General features: G+C 45.2%; 1 protein-coding gene across 2 annotated transcripts in view; it reads right to left on the bottom strand.

Annotated features, from left to right (window-relative positions):
- MAGI3 (membrane associated guanylate kinase, WW and PDZ domain containing 3) overlaps positions 1-20,368 on the bottom strand; it is a 233,105-nt gene that overhangs the window by 9,414 nt on the left and 203,323 nt on the right. For both annotated transcript variants that reach the window (XM_045801476.2, XM_045801477.2), the window contains exons 14-19: positions 18,484-18,676; positions 16,244-16,432; positions 10,749-10,934; positions 2,083-2,185; positions 1,219-1,345; positions 502-645 (exon numbers count right to left, since the gene is read on the bottom strand). In XM_045801476.2, the coding sequence (XP_045657432.2) occupies positions 502-645; positions 1,219-1,345; positions 2,083-2,185; positions 10,749-10,934; positions 16,244-16,432; positions 18,484-18,676 (942 nt within the window). The remainder of the gene's footprint in view (positions 1-501; positions 646-1,218; positions 1,346-2,082; positions 2,186-10,748; positions 10,935-16,243; positions 16,433-18,483; positions 18,677-20,368) is intronic.

Below are 20,368 nucleotides of genomic sequence, written 5' to 3'. Positions count from 1 at the left end.
CACCTAGGATGGACCATTACTCGTGTGAATCCAGTCTTTCAGATAATAGTAAAGATTGGAAGAGTCATGCTTTTTGATCTCTGGCTACCTCTGTGGGGAGCTCAGAGGAAAAAAAAATCTTGGGCCTATTATTTCTGGAAGAAGTTGAAGATTCTGTTTTATCCTGGCTTTTCTAAGACTTTTAATAGGATGAAAGTATATTTTATTTACGAATCCATTTGCCTTCAAACATTGACTGTGTAAGTAAAAAATAAGTTTCCTTATCACCCGAAGTCGAGATGGTAAGAACAGCATCCCTGCGGTACCGTCTAGGACCCCAGAGCGAGGCCATGAAATCAGCAGGCATCAGAAAGTGAAACAATGAGCAGCTGCTTTCAGGTTTAGTGACGGAAAACTTTGGTGCTTAGCTTCGGGAGGCTTGTGCCTTCCCTTTGATCAACTCTTTCCAGGCATTTCCAGTCTGGAGCCAGAACCAAAAGTCGCGGAAGGAAGCCAACTCACGTGAATCCTGCCGTCTTTGATGGCCGGGCCCTCCTCAGCAAGACGCAGGATGAACAGCCCCATGTTGTACTCCTTTCCCCCACGGAGGCTGAACCCGAAGCCCCGGGGGCCTCTCTCCAGCTCCACCGGGTAACAACCAAGGCTCTGGGAGAGAGAGAAGTATGAGGAAAACAAGTTTTCGTGGGCTGCTTTATTGACGGTTTGAAGAAAGACTAGTTTTAGAGCTGGGAGATTATGACTTACACACTCAATATGCATTCCTATATCATAAGAAAGGAATGTAAGTTTTAACAGCTACTTTAAAAAATTTAGCCTAAATTAACCCGAAGATCACGTTTTCTCCACGGGTTGGTCAATGTGCAACAGAACAATCAGAGAACAGAATCTGGGGGAATGCTTCCTTTAAGAATATTTTGACTAATTTTCCCTGGGAAAAAAAAAAAAAACCCTACTTTAATGAACTCAAACACTGCTATTTCTAAATACCAGACCCGGGGTGCATTGCACAGTCCTCCAATTACAGGGTAAACTTTTCACTCTTTATGTTCTCTTATGGAAGCGAATGGAATGCCAAACACACAGCAAGTCTTCAGGAAGCATTAATCTTGGGAACAATGTGTCCGAACTGATTTGTAGTAAAAATTCACCAGTGTCAGCGAGGTAGCAACTGAAAACAACCGTCCGTATCCGGGTTGGCGGGGTGTGGCATCTGTTCACCTGATTGTGCCGGGTGCCTACAACCGAAATCATTGCCGTGTCGGGCTGGGCAAGGTGCCTGCGGTCAGACCACGAGTGTCTGTCCGAGGTGGAGCCATCTTTCCCGATTTCGCCTTCCAGAGTGCTTCTACGAGAGAGAAGCCCAGTCACTCTCTGAGAAAATGAAGCCAGTTTGCAAGTAAAGGCAGATTAATTTCTTTTCAAAGCCGAAGTTGGCCATGCTCCTGACAAACCACCGTAAAGGCAGACCGTGTCTAGAACCGGAGATGCTAGGAAGTCTGGTAGCTAACCCAGCATCGGGTCTGTCAACTCCCCACGTTGTTTTGGGGTGGTTTGGTTTTTGTTTTAAGGGCATCTCGGTGCAGTTTATATCAAGGAAAACTGCACTCAAGTAATTGAACCAGAGGGCAGACGAGCTGACCTCATCGGTGAGAAACGGCTCTCCGGCAGCGCCAGGGCCCGCGAAGATGCCGAATTTCTGGAAATCTAGTTTTTGTTGCATGGCTAGTATTTTCAACCAAAGAGGAAAGAAAAATGTACAAATACTGCTCTGGTCTCTCAGAGGGTCTGCGAAGACAGCAACGCATGTGGGTCTGGGGCTTCCCTACCAAAATTACGAGGACCGAGGGTAGCAGAGCCCAGTGCTGCTGGCGCTTTTTTTTCCCCTAATCCCCACTCATCAGCCAGGATTGGATAATTATTTGGGCCCTGGGATGAGGCTGGGAGGAGGGACGAGGTACTCAGGAGTGGGGGGGTAGGAAGGTATTTGAAGGTGTACGCGTGTGGGGGCGCGAGTGCGGATGGGCGCTGAAGAGTGGGGAGGTGAGAGAGGAAAAAGCCCAGAGCTGGGAAGAGCAGCCTCACCTGTCCCCAGGTATGTGGTTGGCCTGTGACTGTCCCATCGGTCTGTGCTGCAGGGCTGGGCTTTGCCTGGCTGAGTTTGTTCCTGATGGTGGGCCATGATGCTCTGCTCAAGAGAGAACAACAAAACTAAGACTTCGTCCATAAAAATGCAAAGGCCGAGTGGTCTCCGAAAGTGGGACAATGACAAATGGTTACAGCTTTCCTGACTTCAGGGACTTCAGCGCGAACAGCACTGCCGTCAGCTGTCTGGAAACGGAACATGAACATTTCCCCTGTGGCTTTGATGAATGCTTAGGTTTGAGGAGAACAGGAATCCTATTCTTCTGGTCATCCATACAACATGGAAATCAGAAATGTACACGCTCAACGATATTACCTAGAGGACGGAGCTCCAGGAACTATCCTGCAGCCTAGCCTACGGGCTTCCAGAGCGCACGCCCCGCAATCGGTCAACAACTCTAAATGACAGAGTCAGGTCTCAGGAGTGTGGGAACCCAGAAGCCAATCTGCAAACCACACACAGATCTGTGAACCTGCATCTTTAATATTGGAGTGATTACTGTGCCTGACACGAATACCTAAGACAAACTTCTAGAACCATGCCGAGTAGTGACAAATGTTTGTGAAGACTTCACAGCTTCTGTTTTCTGAGAGCACAAATGCAGGGGGGACAAGTGACCATTTCTTTCTGTATCATCACCAGCAGCCCCAGACCTCCCTGAATGCAGGTTTCGTAACTAAGCATGGTACAGTAACTGCCTGCAGGAGACGGCAAGTTGCGGGAGGTAACAGCTGAGAGAGACTCTTAAGGCTGTCACGCTCAAATCTGTAAAGCTGGAACTTTGGAATGTTTTATCCTGTCTATATATTAAACATAGGCTATTTAAAATATCAGAGAGAGGGAGCATAGCTTAGTAAGACTACGAACTCTGTAGCAAGACTGACAGGGGTTAAGCCTGATTCATCATTTACTAGCTGTGTGTCCTTGAGGAAATTACTTACATTCTCTGTGCTTCTAATCACCTCATCCAGAAAAAGCAAAGTATAGCCACCTCATGGGGTTATCCTATTAAACAAGCTTTAAACAGCACCTGGCGTATTATATTCATTATATAAATGTTTCTAACTTCATAATTGTCAAAATGATAAAGTCTTATTTGGGGCTATATTTCTCTTAAAGTGTACATTCTGAAATATTGACCTTACTTAGCAAAAATGTTCAATGCTTTAAAGTCAAGTGCTCTGGGAAGGAAGAGTGGAATATGAACTTTCGGGGGGGAGGGGACCTTGAAATCTGTTTGTTGCTCTTTTAAAATACTATCATGAATTTTATTTTCCTCTTTAGCTTAGCAAGCTACTTACGTTGTTCCTCCTTGCTGGTCTCCTTACCAATCCCATCTGCACCCCGCTTCCTGGGTTCCAGGCCTAGCATGTAAATTGAAATAGGCTTCTGGCTTGCTTCAAAAACTATGGTAACTCTTTATTGCTCCTAAAATACTATCCAGACTCATCCCCTGGGCACTCGTGTCTTCCACGTCATCTCCTGCTCAGAATGTCACCTCCTCTGTGAACTCTCACCTGGCCCTTCAGCACCCCGTCTTCATGGCACTCACCGCCTTGTGTCAGAGCGAGGTGAGCACCCTGCTCGTTGCTCCTGCTCGACCATGAGCTCCCTGATTGCAGGCATCACACCTCATTTATGTTTATATTCCTGTACGCACCAGAAATTTCCAGAAGTCCTTCCACTTTTGCTCACTGGGTACATCAATTTCAAGTTACCCGCCTCTAACCTGAAGTGCCCATTACATAGCTGAATTCTGGTCTGTCATTGTAAATTCATGGCTACTATTAAGGGAATGGGAACTGACGGGAGAAATTACTTCTATCGACAAGATGACTAGGAGATACTTGTACCTTTGTAGGAGTCCGATTTAGATCATTTTTTGGCTTCACTAGCTTGGCTAGAGCAATGGGTGTTTAACTTCAGGACAGAAAAAGGCAGCTGATCAATTTCAACTTCTCCTCTACCTCTCCCCGAGGACGAGCGCTGTCACGGCAGCATCCCGGGACCGCAAACTGGTTTCAGTCACATGTCCTTTCCTTGCCCTCGTCAAGGTTAAATAAAACTTTCCATCATCGGTATTTTTTTCAGTTTTAGTCCTTCGACCCATGCTACATGGCTTCCCCAATTTATTTCTGTGTTAAGAGCTGTTCTACTTCTCCAAGTTCAATATCCCATGGGGCCAACAGGCCTATGCCCTCTCTCAGTTTTATCTGAAATTTTTTCAGAGAGTAAAGCAATGGGTTAGGTATTTCTCTCCCTCAATGAGAATTAAACTTTTGCTGGAGTTTCTGTGTGTAATTACTTAAGAGAAAGTATATTACCAGAGGAAAAACACAAAATCCCATCGTTAAACTATAGGGACAAACACTATAATGCACCACGAATCGTCCTTTGCAAGAATAAATGAGAATCGCATAAGAGTACTTTCTAAGACTCTATTAAAGGACACAAAAGGTGATCTGAGTAAGTAGAGAGACATCCCATGCTCTTAGGTAGTACGACTAAGTATTTAAAGGTATACATTTTCGGGGCGCCTGGGTGGCGCAGTCGTTAAGCGTCTGCCTTCGGCTCAGGGCGTAATCCCAGCGGTCTGGGATCGAGCCCCACATCAGGCTCCTCCGCTAGGAGCCTGCTTCTTCCTCTCCCACTCCCCCTGCTTGTGTTCCCTCTCTCGCTGGCTGTCTCTCTGTCACATAAATAAAATCTTAAAAAAAAAAAAAAAAAGGAAGGTGCTGTGACCACCATCCTCCTTAAAAAAAAAAAAAAAAGAAAAAAAGGTATACGTTTTCCCAAAGTTCATATATATTCAATATATCCAAGTAAAAATTGCAGTTGGATTTTTTTGGAGGAGCTTAGTTTGCTCTCAAATTTTATACAGAAAAGTTTCATGAATTTTTAGTCCATTCGGAGTGTGTGTAGGAGGTGGTGGGGTAAAAACTCGCCTTAACGGATACGAGGATATACCACAAAGTTAAAGATTTTTTCAAAAAGCGTGTGTGGCTGTATATACCTGCACACATACACACTTGGAAACCATATTATGCGAAAAGATCTGTATATGTAAATTAACCCAAGAGCAGGTGAACCAGTAGGACAGAACTGCTGGGGACTCCTGCAGACTGGTGGCTCCACGGATCAATGAGGACAGAACGGATCCAGCAGCTTCGTGCTAGAAAAACCCGCTCAGTATGAGAATAAAAAATAAAGCTGGATTCCTCCTAAAACCATACATAAAAGGGAGGCTCCAGACGCATTAAAGAACTAAATGCAAAATTCTAAATGGAACAGACGATGATATAAGAGAAAATCTCTGTGACGTGGGGTGGGGAAGGATAACTTCTCTGAAATGAAACTTCAAAAGCGTAAGTCGTAAGGTAAAATTGGCTAATGGGATCGCGTCTACATTAAGAACCCCTGTACAGTGGAGGGCACCATGGTCAAAGTTAACATACAGACGACAGGAAAAGATCTTTGTGCTTTCTCAAGCTAAACTGCACTACTGCCTGTAACGTTCCCAAGGAATCTCTAAATATCAGAAGACTGAAGTCCCACAAGTTAAAATGAGTCAAGGCTGTGAAGAGGCAATCCACAGGAAGGAAAAAAAACCCCAAGAAACAAGCATCTGATGAGATGCTCAAATTCACGGGTAATAAGAGAAATGCAAGTTAAACACAATGAAAGGACACTTCCCAGACTCTGGCCAGTTCGAAAGTAGGCTCATGCCCCATCCTGGTGGACACGCACAGCTAGAGAAGTGTCCGTGTTCTGCGGTTGGGAGTGCAGGTGCAGCAATTACGGGGGATGGTCGGACAGCACCTGGTCAAATTAAGCCCAAGTATATACTTTGATCAACCACCTTCACTCCAAGAAATTCTCACACTATTCATAAGGTACGTACATGCAGGCGTATCAGGAGAGTGTGTGATACTGTGGCTGTCTGGGGGGGGCAGTGGGCGGGTAATACGCGTATGAAAAACTGTCGGGTCATTGAAAGCAATCGATTATGTTCCTCCAATGATGTGGGTAAATCTTAAAACTGGTACTATGACACCAAAAGCATAAGCAACCAAACGAAACCTACATTAATCGGACATCATCACCATTAAGCCTCTGCGCATCAAAGGACAGTATCAAGACAGCGGAGAGACAACCTGCCAAATGGGAGAAAATACTCGCAGGCACAGATCCGTTAAGGATCTAATATCAGAATATATAAAGAAGTCTTATAATTTGACAATAAAAAAGACAAGTCAATTAAAAGTAAGGAAAATATGTGAACCAACATTTCTCCACAGAAGACATACCGACGGCCAAGAGCACACGAAAAGTCTCAGCGTCCTTAGTCATCGGGGAAACAAAAATCAAAAACCACAATGAGCTACCACGTCACACTCACAGGAGAAAAGAAGCCACGACGAATAAATGCCACGTAAGACCCTGGTTCGGATCCTGGAACAATAACGTGACGTTAAAGAAACAAACATATGGTTCTGAGAATTTGGAGAAGAAAACCAACATAAAATCTATACCACAATCCTATTTATGTAACTCAAAAATAAATGCCAACACACACACAATTATGTATTTTAAAAATAAACCGAGGCGCACACAACACACTGGAATGGTTGCCAGTGGGAGTAGGGAGAGAAATGACAGCGGAAAACAGAGACAAGTGGGAACAAACATAAATAAACGGAAAACAAAGCCAAAAACTTGTGGCAATGCTACCAGAGCTGTTCTAACACGGTCCTCGGGAGCTCGGGTGACCTGTGTCGCTCTTAAACATGGGATGACCAGGACCTGGCGTGGAAGTAGAAATCACCGTGGAAAAATAGTATGATGTGGAGATGTCTTGACAGTCAGCAAGAAGAGCCAGGCGCGGTCCATTTCCGTCCTGCTCGGGAGCCCAGGCTGGCGTGGGAGCGGAGCGGGCAAGGCCGGGAGCCTCGAGCTACCGATCGGTGGAGTTTTATAGCAGATGGGACACGTGGCTTGGGAACTTGGTTAACCACCTCCCCTTAACTATTACATAGTATCTGGTAAAAGGGGAAAACAGAATGGAAGGACCAGGTTTTTCTTTTTCCAGCTGTCTTTTATCTATGAACAGCGAGTGGCTTCTGGGCTGTAGGGAAGGAGCTCCCGAGGGGAAATACTGCAGCTCTGAGCAATGGATCTGGACGTGTGATTTCTGAAAACGGCTCTAGGGTGATAAATATTCATTTGACTCTTCAGTGCTGTTGATAGATTTTCTACCAACTACAATGAGAAACTTGGAAGACTTACAAACTCCACGAACGGGATTTTTATGGACAGAAGAGACGATTTCTACTTTTTTTTTTCCTGAGGAAAAGAAGAGATTCTGAATGTTTCCATAGTTTAATAACACCTGAGTATACAATAAAATAAGGTGTAACACTGAAATGTGATTTTTTACGTGTCAAATGTATTTTAACAGGCTATGCCTACATATGAAAAAGACGTTTTTATTTTTTTTTTAAGATTTTATTTGAGAGATAGAGTGAGCGAGAGAGAGATCATATAAGCAGAGGGAGAGGAAGAGAGAGAAGCAGACTCCCTTCCTGAGCAGGGAGCCAGACATGGGGTCCCAGGACCCCAGGATCGTGACCTGAGCCGAAATCCGATGCTTAATTGACTGAGCCACCCAGGCACCCCTGAAACAGACTTGAAAGCATGTACTGCTGGGGGGTCTCCTTCCACTGTTCCATTTTTCCTAAACACTGACTGGCACTATATAGAAAATCTCGAATACTTCCAGAAGTATTTGGACCACAGCATCAAAGTTAACTTTTCCTCTAAGAAAAATGCCTGAGCAATTTTGGATAACCTCTCAGAGAGGTTATCCAACACTATCAACAGTAAAGGGCCATTTTCGCAAAAAAAAAAAAAAAAAAAATTCTAAGAGAAAGGAGTGGTCTATTACCGAGGCCTCTATCCCAGGGCTACTGCGTGTGTGTTTTTTGGGTTGGTCAGCAGAAAGAGGCCTATAAATATTGAGAGAGAGCATTTAGAATATTTTCTAACAACTTGCAAAAGGATTTTTTCCTTCGTTTTTATTTAATTATGTATTTCACAAAAATGCTGGCTGTGGTGGACTCAACTGACGGTTAGAGAAACACTGAACCCCAGGACTGCTGGCGTCACGACTTCGGGGGGCTTCTCTCACTGCGCGCCAGGCACACTGATGGACCTCATTCGCCAAACAAACCTAAAATGCGATCTCCTGTTATGCCGAGGACTGCTCTTCTTTGTGGGTCACAGAACACATCTAAGGCTAAAAAGCCGGCTCTGGAGATCGTAGTAAAGACATCATAGTGAAGAAAGGGAGACAAAGAAGCCTGACCCAAATCACATTAAGCAACGACAGTCCTTCAAGAACTTTTTTATTGAGCACTTAGTACGCGCCTGCATGGTTTTAGGCCCTTGGGATTCAGCACTGAACAGGACAAGACCTCTAACTTCAGGAATCTTGTGACTACATTCTGGTGGGGGGAGAGGACAATAATCAAAGAAACCACAGATTAAATGGTCTCAGGTAGAGATGAGTGCAAGGAAGCAAAGTGGATCAGGGTGGGGTGTGAGAGGACCGGGTTGGGCAGGGTTATTCTGGATACTGTGGTTGGGGAAGGCAAAGCGGTCACGAGTGCAGATCCTGGGGCCAGTGTGCGGACTCCCACACTGCTCGGTCACGAGTGTTGTGACCGTGGGCTAGTTCTCTAACGGCTGGGGGGCTCCGTGTCCTCGTCTACAGAATGCGAAAATAATAGTGCCTGCGTGGGATTAGTGTGATTGTGAAATAAGTGAACAGATGTCAAGTGCTTGGGGTAACACCTGCCACATCGTTAAGTGCTTAATGAAACAGGACTACTCTTTCCTTAGGCGGCGAGGTGTGGGCAGAGACCTGGATGCCGGGGTCAGCCATGCAGAGGTGGGGTGAAATGACACAGCTGCCATGAGATGAGCCCCTCAGGGTACTTACGCAGACCGTGTACATTTTCACCTGTAATCTTCACAGGGATCCTGGAAGAGACATTATCATGCCCACTCTACAGATAAAACCCCGCAGGGTAGAAACATTAAGTGGCTAGTTTCAGGTCATCCAACTAGTTGACAGGTGTCAGTGAAGTCTGTCAGTGGCCTCACTCCTTCTAGGTTTCTAACACCTCTGCTAGGTACTGGCACAGAACTGAAAGTCTCCTTTTACTTTGTCCCTTTGTTCATTCATCCCCTCATCCATTCGTTCATCCATTTTATACATTTCTTCATTCAAAACGTATTTACTGACCGCCTGTTAAGTATCACAGTCAACTGATAATACTCTCTTTGCCTTCAAAGAGCAGAGCATTTCAGCAGGGGAACGGTCAGGCGGGAGCAGTGAACTGCAGAGCTGCCAGGGGCGGGGCGGGGGGGGGGGGGCAGAGGCCGAAGAGGCCTTGCTCTGGAGCGGATCTGGAAGGAACACTGGGAGTTCGATGTAGAAAGCGGCTCGGAGCAAACTCCTAAAATGCTTTCTGTGCAGAGAACGGGGAAGCGCTCGGGCTTCTGCGGAAGAGGACTGGAGGAGGAAGGAGCCGCAGAGCCCGGGACAGAGGCTGGGCAGAGTGTGGGCCAGACTAGAGAAGGGAAATGGGCCGGGACAGGATGTCACCGGTCCAAGGACAAGACGAGGCCTCCGCAGCAGCTGGCAGAGCCCACGTGCACGTGGAAATGCCCCTCCGGGCGCCGGGACGGCCGCAGAGTCACCCCTGCCTCCGCTATGAATGGGTGTATGAGAGGGGGCGGCAGGAAGAGCAAAGAACGGAGAACGGACGACCCTAGAGGACCACAGGGCACCGAGGGGCACGAATCCATGTTACAGAGATTTTAAGAGGAAAGGCGGACGGACGTTTCATAATTCCGCTATCTTGGCTTCTCCTCCTTAGTTTTGCCAACTCGGGAAAAACGAGCGGCGCGTGACGTAATCACCCTCACCTCGTCATTCAATAAACAGAGAGCACAAACGGGTGCTATTCAAAAGTCCTAATTAGAAACCCTTAATGACGAAAAGGCCTTTCTAAAGCAAGGCAAGACACTAAATGCATTTTACGCCCTATTTACCGGCCCTTCCTACGTACTGCCCGTCCCCCCCTTTGGGCAGCAGCCATCCAGAGCAAAGCCCGGGCGGCGAGGACAGGCCTGCCGTGGCTCGGCCCTGACATGAAAGGCTCGATATCAACAGTGACTGTCTTTGAATCTTTAGAGGGTTTCCTCTCACTCAAGCAAACAGAAACCGAACCCATTATTTTAAGAAAATAAGATCTGAGAAGCAGGACCAATCCCTTTCACTGCTGGCTGCTTGCTTCGCCAGCACGCAGAGCAACGGCCACCACTCGCAAGCTGGATTCTTTTTCTTGAGCTACTGACGACTTTTTAATCAACTGTCTTTTAAATGCATTAAACAGCAGAGGCAAGCTAGGAGACCCCAGGGTATGTGAACGGTTCTATCGCGGCAGTCCTTCCGACGGTGCTGGAAGAGGCCGCTGGCTTCCGCGGGCTCTGTGCCGCTCAGACGCGCTTGTGCAAGGCGAGCCCACTGGTTCCTTACCTTCCTCAGCAACGACCGTCAGTGTGACGGTGACGCCAGCATCTTTGATCAGCTGCACAATGTTATCATGCGACAGCTCGACAATGGACTGCCCATTCACCGCAGAGATGTGATCTCCGATTTTCAGTTTTCCACAGCGATCCGCGGGGCTTCCTTCGATGACTCGGCCAATTTTATGAGGAATAACTAGGGGGAAGAAACGTCCAGGGTTTTCCATTATCTAAGATATGTTAGCGTTGGATTTATCATCATTTAAAAAGTCAAGAGAGTAACATCAAAAAACATCCTTTAAAAGTGGAGCAAACACGTATCACATGGGATCCCCTTATCCAGCTGTAACTACGTCCATACTGTCCACTCTGGGCCCGCATCCAAACCCGCTCCGGACACAGCGCCGTCCCAGCGCATCGACCTCGGTGCTGCTTTCCACTCACCAGAACCCTTTCTCCGATCTTGGTGCTGCCATCCTAACATCCTGCTTGTCGGCTCCTGACCTCACTGATACTTAGGATACTCGCACGACGCTGATGCTCCTTGCTTCTCGCTGGCCATTCGGGCTGCACCCCACTTTGGCTACTTCCTAAACTGCCACAGTGAGACCAGCTTTGGTTCTGCAGAAGGGGCACTGACTCCCCCAGGGGGCCTTATAAATAGATGCAGTTCGAATTCAGGTGAGGACGCCGAAGCGACTGCTCAGAAACCCAGGCACGGTGACCGTTACAACGAATCCTACTTAGTTCTAGAGCAAAATTCATTCCTTTTGTTGGTGCCTTTGGACTTTTTTAAATTACAAAAGCTGAGGGGAATTGGAACATGAAATGTTTAACGTTGAGATTATTTGGCTCATGGATAAAATCCTGCCCTGAATATGCACAAAGCAGAGTCTAAGACATTTGCAAAGACACACCGCGTAGTTCTGCGGGCTCGTGATGCTAAAGGCTTTCCCAGGCGATGAAGACACTTTGCTGTTTGAAAACGAGTTCTCAGACACTCAGGAAATCTTGTCAAAATATCTCTCACCCCTGTTAGTAAGGGGCATTTGTATCAAGAAACAAATGTTCCTCCCACGTTCCTTAATTTCCTTACCTGGGTCAGTAAACTCGTCGGGCATTTGCCTCCTGCTGACTATTGATTGTTACGAACAGGAAGAATTAATATTTAAAACGGCACTCTGAGTATGTTTAATTTCCATAGTAAGATGGGCTCCCTACTAGTATTTCTGAGTCATAGTAGGTGTATGTCAGGGACATTTTAATAGGCCTTCATTGGAACTGGAAGTTATTCTTGGCCGTGATTTATAGCCCCACGGACAGTGCCATTCCCCAGCTCTTCTAGGGTTCCACAGTGAGAGATTTTATCCTCAAATAGAGGAAGTCCATGTTGGAAGCAAGTGCCTTTTACCTCTGAGTTATACCCAGCACTTATTAGATCAGTTTCCTTAAAACAAAGCAATCAGAAAAGCGCCCAAGCAGTACGGGCCATGTCCTGTGCCAGGCGGGAAGCGCGATTCGCGGAGAGAACAACAGGTCAGAAGCGTGTGCTGTGGGGCGCTGGCTGGCTCAGTCGGTTCGGTGTCTGCCTTCGGCTCAGGTCATGATCCTGCGGTCCTGGGATCCAGCCCTGCACTGGGCTCCCTCCTGGGGCGGGGGGGAATGCCTGCTTCTCCCTCTCCCCCTTGCTCGTGCTCTCTCTCTCTCTCAAATAAATAAAATCTTAAAAAAAAAAGAAAGAAAAGAAACGTATGCTGACCCAGACAGTGGCCCTGTGGTGACCTTCTAACCTCAGCACCTTAGTTACTCTCCTTCTTAGAAAAGATCTACTGGTACGTGGTGTTCATTGTAGATGAGAAGAAGAGCATTCAGCCCCTTGGCACACTGAAAGGGATTTGTTCAGCCTTGGGAAAGCATCAAACAAAATGAACCTCTCACGTCTCAGTGGTTCCGTGCTCATCGTGTGAGCCATGTGCTCAAAAGGAACCGGCAAATCTTGGCACAGAACGTCCGTAAGAGTCAGCTGTCCGCGTGAAGGAGGGGAGGTAACAGTAGTCAGAGTATGACAGTCTCGGCGTCGACAGCTGTATTATCACAACAGTCAAGAACAACAAAGAGACCCGTAGAAGGGTAATTGCTGAACGAACCGGGAGGTTTTCAAGGTAATCCTAGAGTACCGGGAGCTCAGGAAAAGCCTGAAATCCTGCCTTGCTTTTATTGGTATACAAAGTCCACGGGCATTTGCCATAAAACCAATTTATCCGTCTTCGTTCCTCTTTGGCCTAAATCTGCCTCCCAGCCTGGCTTGTCCAGCTGCTGAGGTCACTTTTGTGCTCTTAAAACATTTCTTTCGGGAACAGAAAGGACAGTAACGGGAAATGTCCCCTCTCAAAGAATCCTTTGCAACCAGAACTGGAAAGTACAGGGTAGGAAAGAGAAACACTGAAGCCTCCGAGGCACTAGCAAAGCAAAGTCTAGCCAAGCCCCTTTCACCCTAAATAGAGGTCTCTTCTAGGTACTCTACCCACTGCGCACTTACACGAGCTGGGGCTGCGCAGCAAGGGTGCTGGACCCGGATTCCTGACCTTGGAAAAAGTCAATGGGAGAGAATCTCAGAATTTCTTCCTTCCCTCCTTTCTTTTCCTTTTCTTTTTTCCTCTCTTTCTTTCCTTCCCTCTCTCCCCATCCATTCATTGTTTCCTTCCTTCCTTTCTCTCTCTCTCTCTCTCTCTCTCTCTCTCGCTCTCCTTAAGATTTTATTTATTTGTCAGACAGCGCGCGCGAGAGGGCACAAGAAGGGGGAGAGGGAGAAGCAGACTCCCCGCTGAGCAGGGAGCCCGATGTGGGGCTCGATCCCAGGACCCTGAGCTCACGACCTGAGCCGAAGGCAGACGCTTAACCGACTGAGCCACCCAGGCGCCCCAAGAATCTTGGACTTTCATGACTGGCGTCGGAGATGCAACTGGGAACTCTACTTGGGACAAATGTCACCAGAAAATACATTTAATCAGAAGGAAGAAATAATCTATCCTGAACGGAGTACCAATCTATACCAAGACAAGGTCCATAAAGAGCGATCTACCCTGACAGCTTTCCTGCCTTTTCACCCGTGCTAACTCTTGTCTGAAGCACACCTTCTCTGTAAGGCAGTCTGCAGCTGCTGCTCAGTGTTTGTGAGTGAAAGCCCCTCAGCCAAGCCCCCAGGACCCTCCTTCTATTTATACGAGATGCGTGGGAGCCCAAGAAGGAGGCTTGCAGGGCTCAGCATTCTGTGAGATTACCAACTAGCCTGTCAGTGACATCACCAATTCTGGGTTTGCACCAATAACTGAAAAGCTCAAGTACTTTATATAAAATTCACGGGCACCGGGAGCCTAATTTACCATTCAGGTTGATAATTAATGAGCTGCAAACACTCATTTCCTGCTACCCACGAGCTGCTGCCTCCATCTTACATTTTAATTGGGCTTTCTTTCCCATCTCGTTACTCAAGTATTGATAAACTTTCGGAAGTTTCTTTAAAAAAAAAAAGCAAGAGACAGTGACAAAAAATTTTATAAATAACACGATGGCGATAGCAGAAGCTCCCACGGGCACCAGCCGCTAACATTTACTGAAGGTCCGGGCTAAGGGCTCACATGCATTATCTCCTTTAATCCTCCGACTCCTACGAGACAGGAAGTGTTATCGTCATCCTCATCTTGCAGAGGAAATTGGGAGCTCTTGGAGGGTAAGTAATTTGCCCACGACGGGACAGCTATTAAAAGACATAAGCGGGGCTTGAATCTGAGTTGGTCTGATGACAGAGCCCAATCGCTAATGACACTATCTTACACAGAGATCCAGCATCTGTGGGACGCAAAACCATCAAAATAGTAAGAAACAACTAAAACGAATAAATATAAAAGTATTTGAAAAATTTAAATATAGACAAACATACACAAATAAAAAGAAGATACTTAATATATATTAAAATGCAATATACATTTTAAATATAAACGAATAATATAAAAAGGTTAAGCCTATATAAGTAATGCAACTTATTTTACTGAATTCCTCTATCTTCCTTTGTTTTATGGTGGACCCTAGACTCTCCCCTCATTTCAGCAGTCCTAGGAACGGAGTATCTTCCGTATAAAAAGCGGTTAGCATCTATCACACTGCATAATAATCTTGCACTGCTTCTGTTAATCTGAATGCATGGGATTATTGTGTGGCGTGAGAATAAGAATAGGGTTATCTAAAATGGTTATTTGGTTTGGGAAATACTGATTTCCAACGCTTTAACACAATATCCACCAAAAATCTGCTTTCTTCCATTTTTCCAACACAGGCCACATAATCATCCTCAATGCATCAGTGAGAGAGTTCCAGTTCCAAGTGTTACCATAGCAACTGCTTTTGGAAAATGGAAACTAGTATCAGTGAGCAGTGACCTGATACTATCGTAATAACTCATCCATGTCACAGAATCTTCTCCCTTTACACACTGGCATTAATTTTAGCAAGATTTTTGCAAATTGGTTTGGCTTCCAACACTCCTGAAAGGGTTTTCTTCTTTTTCTAAGATTTTAGTGACCATCTCGTCTAAGAGGCTCTCACTACTCAGGATATAATCAAATCCACTGGCGAAGGCTAGCACACATTTTCCTGTGGTCAAAGATGTTTACCATTTGACTCGGAAAAATGAAGTCACCAGACAAGGACAATAGATCAACCTCAACTTTCTGGTTCTCGTCTTACAGTCATTTGCATCTTATAATTATATTCACAGATGATTATTTCTTAGAAACAGAAAGGCAAGACAAATATTTGATTTGCTGGATTGTAACAGCCCTGGACATACCAGAGGCAATTCCTCCTTTGTTGAAGGAATTAATATATATAATCATCCTTCCCAGGTGACAACAGTCTGTTAAACTGGGTTCAGGATATTTAGATCAATGCTCAAAGTTCTGACAAAATTTGTACCTTTCAATGACACATCTATAAAAGGTAAGAATGTCTCTTGTCATTCGAGAAGGTTCCTTTACAGCTGGAATGTGGCAATTATGATTAAACACAAAAGGACTATTTAAGACATATTTGGGTCAAGATTTTCCTATTAATCTGTTTTGCTTCTCCTCAACTGCTTCTAGCATTTAATTCATGTCTGCATACACAGTTTCTCCTGAACACAGCCTCTGTCTCCCTATTTGAGAAAACTCAGCACTGTCCTTTTGCTGAATCTCAGAGGGCGCGCCCCTCATATTCCGCCATGGTGTAATCCCGATGCAAACAGAGCCGCTAAGACTGATTTTATGGAATCTGAGATGAGAGATAGACCCGAAGCCTGCAAGTTTAGGATCAGACTGCCTGGTTTGGAAAATAAAGAAAACATTCATCCTTCTTAAAAACTTACGTCTCTAAGGCAATTGATACGTAATTCCTAATGAGTTTCACGAAGCCCATTGGGAGACTCAGCAAACTGAAGTTGCAGGGACAGGAGGATACAGCAGCCCTTACCTCCTGGAGGCGGTTTGCTTTTGGAGGTGAGGATGACAAAGCCAAATCCTTCGTTTTCCTTTCGTTGCAAGACTACATCGTAGGCCTCCTGCGGAGCAGGCCTGGCTGGGAGCTCTGCTCGGGTCAGGCGGGGCGAGCCGTTCTGCGTCGAAAGGAAGGCTTGAGAGCTGTCCTCCTCGGGTTGTTTCTCTATAATAAACATGACCGATTCCGATATTTTTGGAACATCATAATTTTTGTTAGCTACAGTGTTTCTGTGCTAAGCCTCTCACGGGAAAATGTAGATTCGAGTAACCGACAGCATAGAAAAGTGATCCCCCCACATGCGCGCTGGACCCCACTGGATTGCAGCTGCAGCAGCGTGCCTGACAGCCTAAATACTCTGCCAGCATAGAACCAGAAGAATGATACGTTTTCTCGTGTTAAAGGAAGCTTTTCGAAGCTTCCATGAAAGTTGCTGGTAAACCAATTCTTCTTGCAACTGTCTTCATTCCAGCAGGATTTTAACAAGTTGGTAATGAACACTGATGCTGTACATTTCCTTTTGCAATCAACCTTAAATATAAGTTAGTGCAGGACTAACGTTCGTGATGCTGGGAGGTCACCGCATCAGGGCCGAGGCGCTGCCCCTCCCTGGCTGAGAAGTTAGCTGTCAACACAGGACTTGTCTTAGAGAATGTGTTTTACAGGTGCAGTCTTCCTGATTGATGACCCCAGGTGCGCTAACCATCAGGGGCCCTCCGCCGACCCATCCAGCCTGTAACAGCCAATTCTCCCAGGCATAGACTAGGTCATAGGAATCCCCAGCAAATGGAGAGTTAACTTATGCCTTTTTTTCTTATTCAAGTAGGACATCAGAATTTGAGAAAGAATAACCCAAGTTAGTCCTAATTGATTAAAAAAACAGGCAGATTTTGTGCCGTACTTTGAGCCGAGCCATCATTAACAAAACCGTAACACACGGCCACGGAGGAATACCCACTTGTAAGTGCTCTTTTGGCTCAAAATCTACATGATTCTGAGATTATGGTTTAGAATTTCAACAAAGTGCCAGCAACGTCCAATCGTTAATGAAAAAGGGTTTGGTTTTTTTTGTATACCGCGTGGTTATAATGAATTCGCTAAATGCCTCCAATAATATCGAACTACGACAAAACTTCTTCACGATGCTTTCCAGGAGACCTCCAGCCGTACAAGAGCACATTCTTTACTACACGTGGTTATGTTCTGACTCCAACACAACCAACACCGCATTAAAATCTGTACGAGTCTCTAAATGCCTGATACTTAGGAACACAGGCAGGCCTTTCCTTTGGATGTTGCAATCAAAAACAGTGCCTCGTTTTTAAGAGTAACGCAAACATTCATCAAGTCAACAAACACCCGTTGATGTTCTCCGTGTGCCGGGCAGGCACTGTTTTGTGGGGGGGGTACGGCAGTTAGCCAAATGCATCAACATCCCTACCTCTGTGAGGCTTACACGCTCGTGCTACAGGGCTGTCTTTTTAAAATCTTAAAGTGGCAAGAATTCACTTCCAAAAATTCCGATGCAATATTTCTCAAAGCTATTGATGAGAAAAATGTATTTACCTCCTCATGTAATGGTTTAGACCCTGGGGTCTATGATTAAACTCCCTGTTTCAATCCTGGCCCTACTACTCACCAGTTATGTGTCTCTCGACTGTTCTGTGGGTAACTGTAAAACTGAACGACGATAGTATTTACATCCCCGTGCCGTAGAGACTAAATAAAAGAATCCGTATGCCTGGACAGAGTAAGCACTCAATAAATGGTTTTTTTTTTAATGTTAAATGACAGTATATGAAAACTTCTCCAATAGAAACATTCGGCCCTCTTTGAATATTTAGCAATTCATCAGGATCCAAAATGTTTTGATATTCAGCTCAAGGGATCTCTTGATAGGACTAAAAAACTGTATTTGTTTTTAAGAAAACAGACAACCTGATATTCCCAGCTACAATACCACCGTGGCAAAATCTGTCAATACGGTAATAAAGTCTTAATATAGAGGCCCCGGATTTCTTTCTCTTTTGATGGTAGTATTATTGCTGGAGCCTTTTGACCTTCCACGGCCTTCCCCGGTGAGGCTCTGGACCCCATCAGATGCTTCTCTCATACCCTATTAAGCATAATAAAGTAACCTGCAAAACCAAACAGAAAATGGACTAAGGCTCTTCTGTTTCTTGATTAATCTCTAAAGCGGGAACAGGTTCACATACCACCATAGAAGATCTTTCTTCTGACGGTTAATAGCACGTGGCCATTTCGAGCAGCCGTCGTCATGAGGTCCAAGACTTGTTTGTGGGACTTGCCTTTCACGGGAATACCGTCAATGCACAGGAGCTCGTCAGCTGCGCGGAGCCGACCATCCTTCTCTGCTGCGCCCAGAGGAATGATGGCCCCGATGTAGATCTGATAAGATAACGAAGTGCAGGTTGGTCTCTGCAGTCAACTAAGATCTACTACGACCTTTAACTACGAAGTGAAAGACTTCCTGACCCAGTACTACGCAAACCAAGATATTTTGCAGTTCAGCTATGAACATCTGAGAAAGGTAGTATCTTAGAAAGTGACCATTCTCCAAAAAGGCCACTTCACATAACCAGAGTACATGATCCCTTCTGGATCTTCAGGGATGAGTACACACAAGAAGGAAAATGCAGAGCTGTTCAGTAACTTAAAAAGTGCCACTATCACTTCTATCAATACAACAAGACACTAAATTCAGAAAATGCAGTTCCGTGGAGTAGCTACCAAAAAGCACAAAAAGTGTATTGAACGGGGCTCCTGGGTGGCTCAGCTGTTAAGCGTCTGCCTTCAGCTCAGGTCATGATCCCAGCGTTCTGGGATCGAGCCCTGCATCGGGCTCCCTGCTCAGCGGGAAGCCTGCTTCTCCTTCTCCCACTCCCCCTGCTTGTGTTCCCTCTCTCGCTGCCTCTCTCTCTGTCAAATGAATAAATAAAACTTAAAAAAAAAAAGTGTATCGAATGCCATCAGCAAAGGTTTTCTATACACGGTTCACAGCAACTGGGATAATTCTTAAGAAATTCCCGTTACATATGGTGACTGGTGGAAATTCAGTCTATACAACCCAGAAACATTCCTTTTTCCTCAATCTCAAAGCAGTAGATATCTCAGGGGAACAGAGTGGCCTGAGGTCCACTTACATCGAGGTAAATGGATCTGGCTCATTCTGCTTGCCAGCAATTAGAATCCTGTAATTAGGGAATCCTGAATGTTTGGGCTAGTTTCAGAGCTGCTAAAACCTGACATTTAAGAGGAGGGTTTCTCCCAAGTTGTTTGAGATAAACTCTGAAAATGTCTTAGTCACCGCTGTATGTATCCACAAAATAGGAAGCATTAAAACAAAATCATGTCTCCCACCAAGAACGATCAAGTTATTGTATATCTGCCCTGTATAAGTCGACCTGCCTTAAGCTTTATTTGTCTCTGATAATTGTTTTAACTATAGCCAATACGGCTAATTAGAACACATTTATAATACATAAATCAACTCTTCTATCCAGAAATAGAAAGAAGCCTGTCATTTTAAAAAGTTATTGTTACTCACCTAACTTCCAAGCATAATAATGTCTTTCTCATATTACACAGAAAAAACTTAAATATGTTCTCCAACTCTACAAAGCACATTACTTCTCTGTCACTCAAACTAAGGGCAAAACTTAAAAATAGAACCCATTACATTTGTTCTCTCAATTTTATGTGAGAATCATGTATATAGTTCTAGATTTCAAATGCTTTACAAACACAACCCTTGTGCTTTCTGAACAGAAACATCAATTATTTTATATTTTCCTAGTTTTGTAGGTATAGCAGATGTAATGGCACGCAAAGTACTGAGCATGAAAATGTCAACCCATTAACATGCGTAAGTGACATAATACACGCAGGCGCATGCACCTGTTTATGGAGCAATCAGTCAAAGGACAGACCGATGGGGGTAAACAGGATGCTTCTTTCTTAGAGAAGGCAAAGGTCTTAAAATTTAACAAAGGCAAAGGGAAATAAACATTGAAAATAAGCTGTAGGCACATAGCGAAAGACAGAAATTAATTACTGCCCAATTTACAGTGAACATACTCA

Source organism: Ursus americanus, chromosome 12 (assembly GCF_024610735.1).
Source record: "Ursus americanus isolate L20-20 chromosome 12, mUrsAme1.1.p, whole genome shotgun sequence".
Classification (NCBI taxonomy): domain Eukaryota; kingdom Metazoa; phylum Chordata; class Mammalia; order Carnivora; family Ursidae; genus Ursus; species Ursus americanus.
Note: the sequence above shows the minus strand (reverse complement) of the source record. Positions and strands in the feature narration are given on the sequence as shown.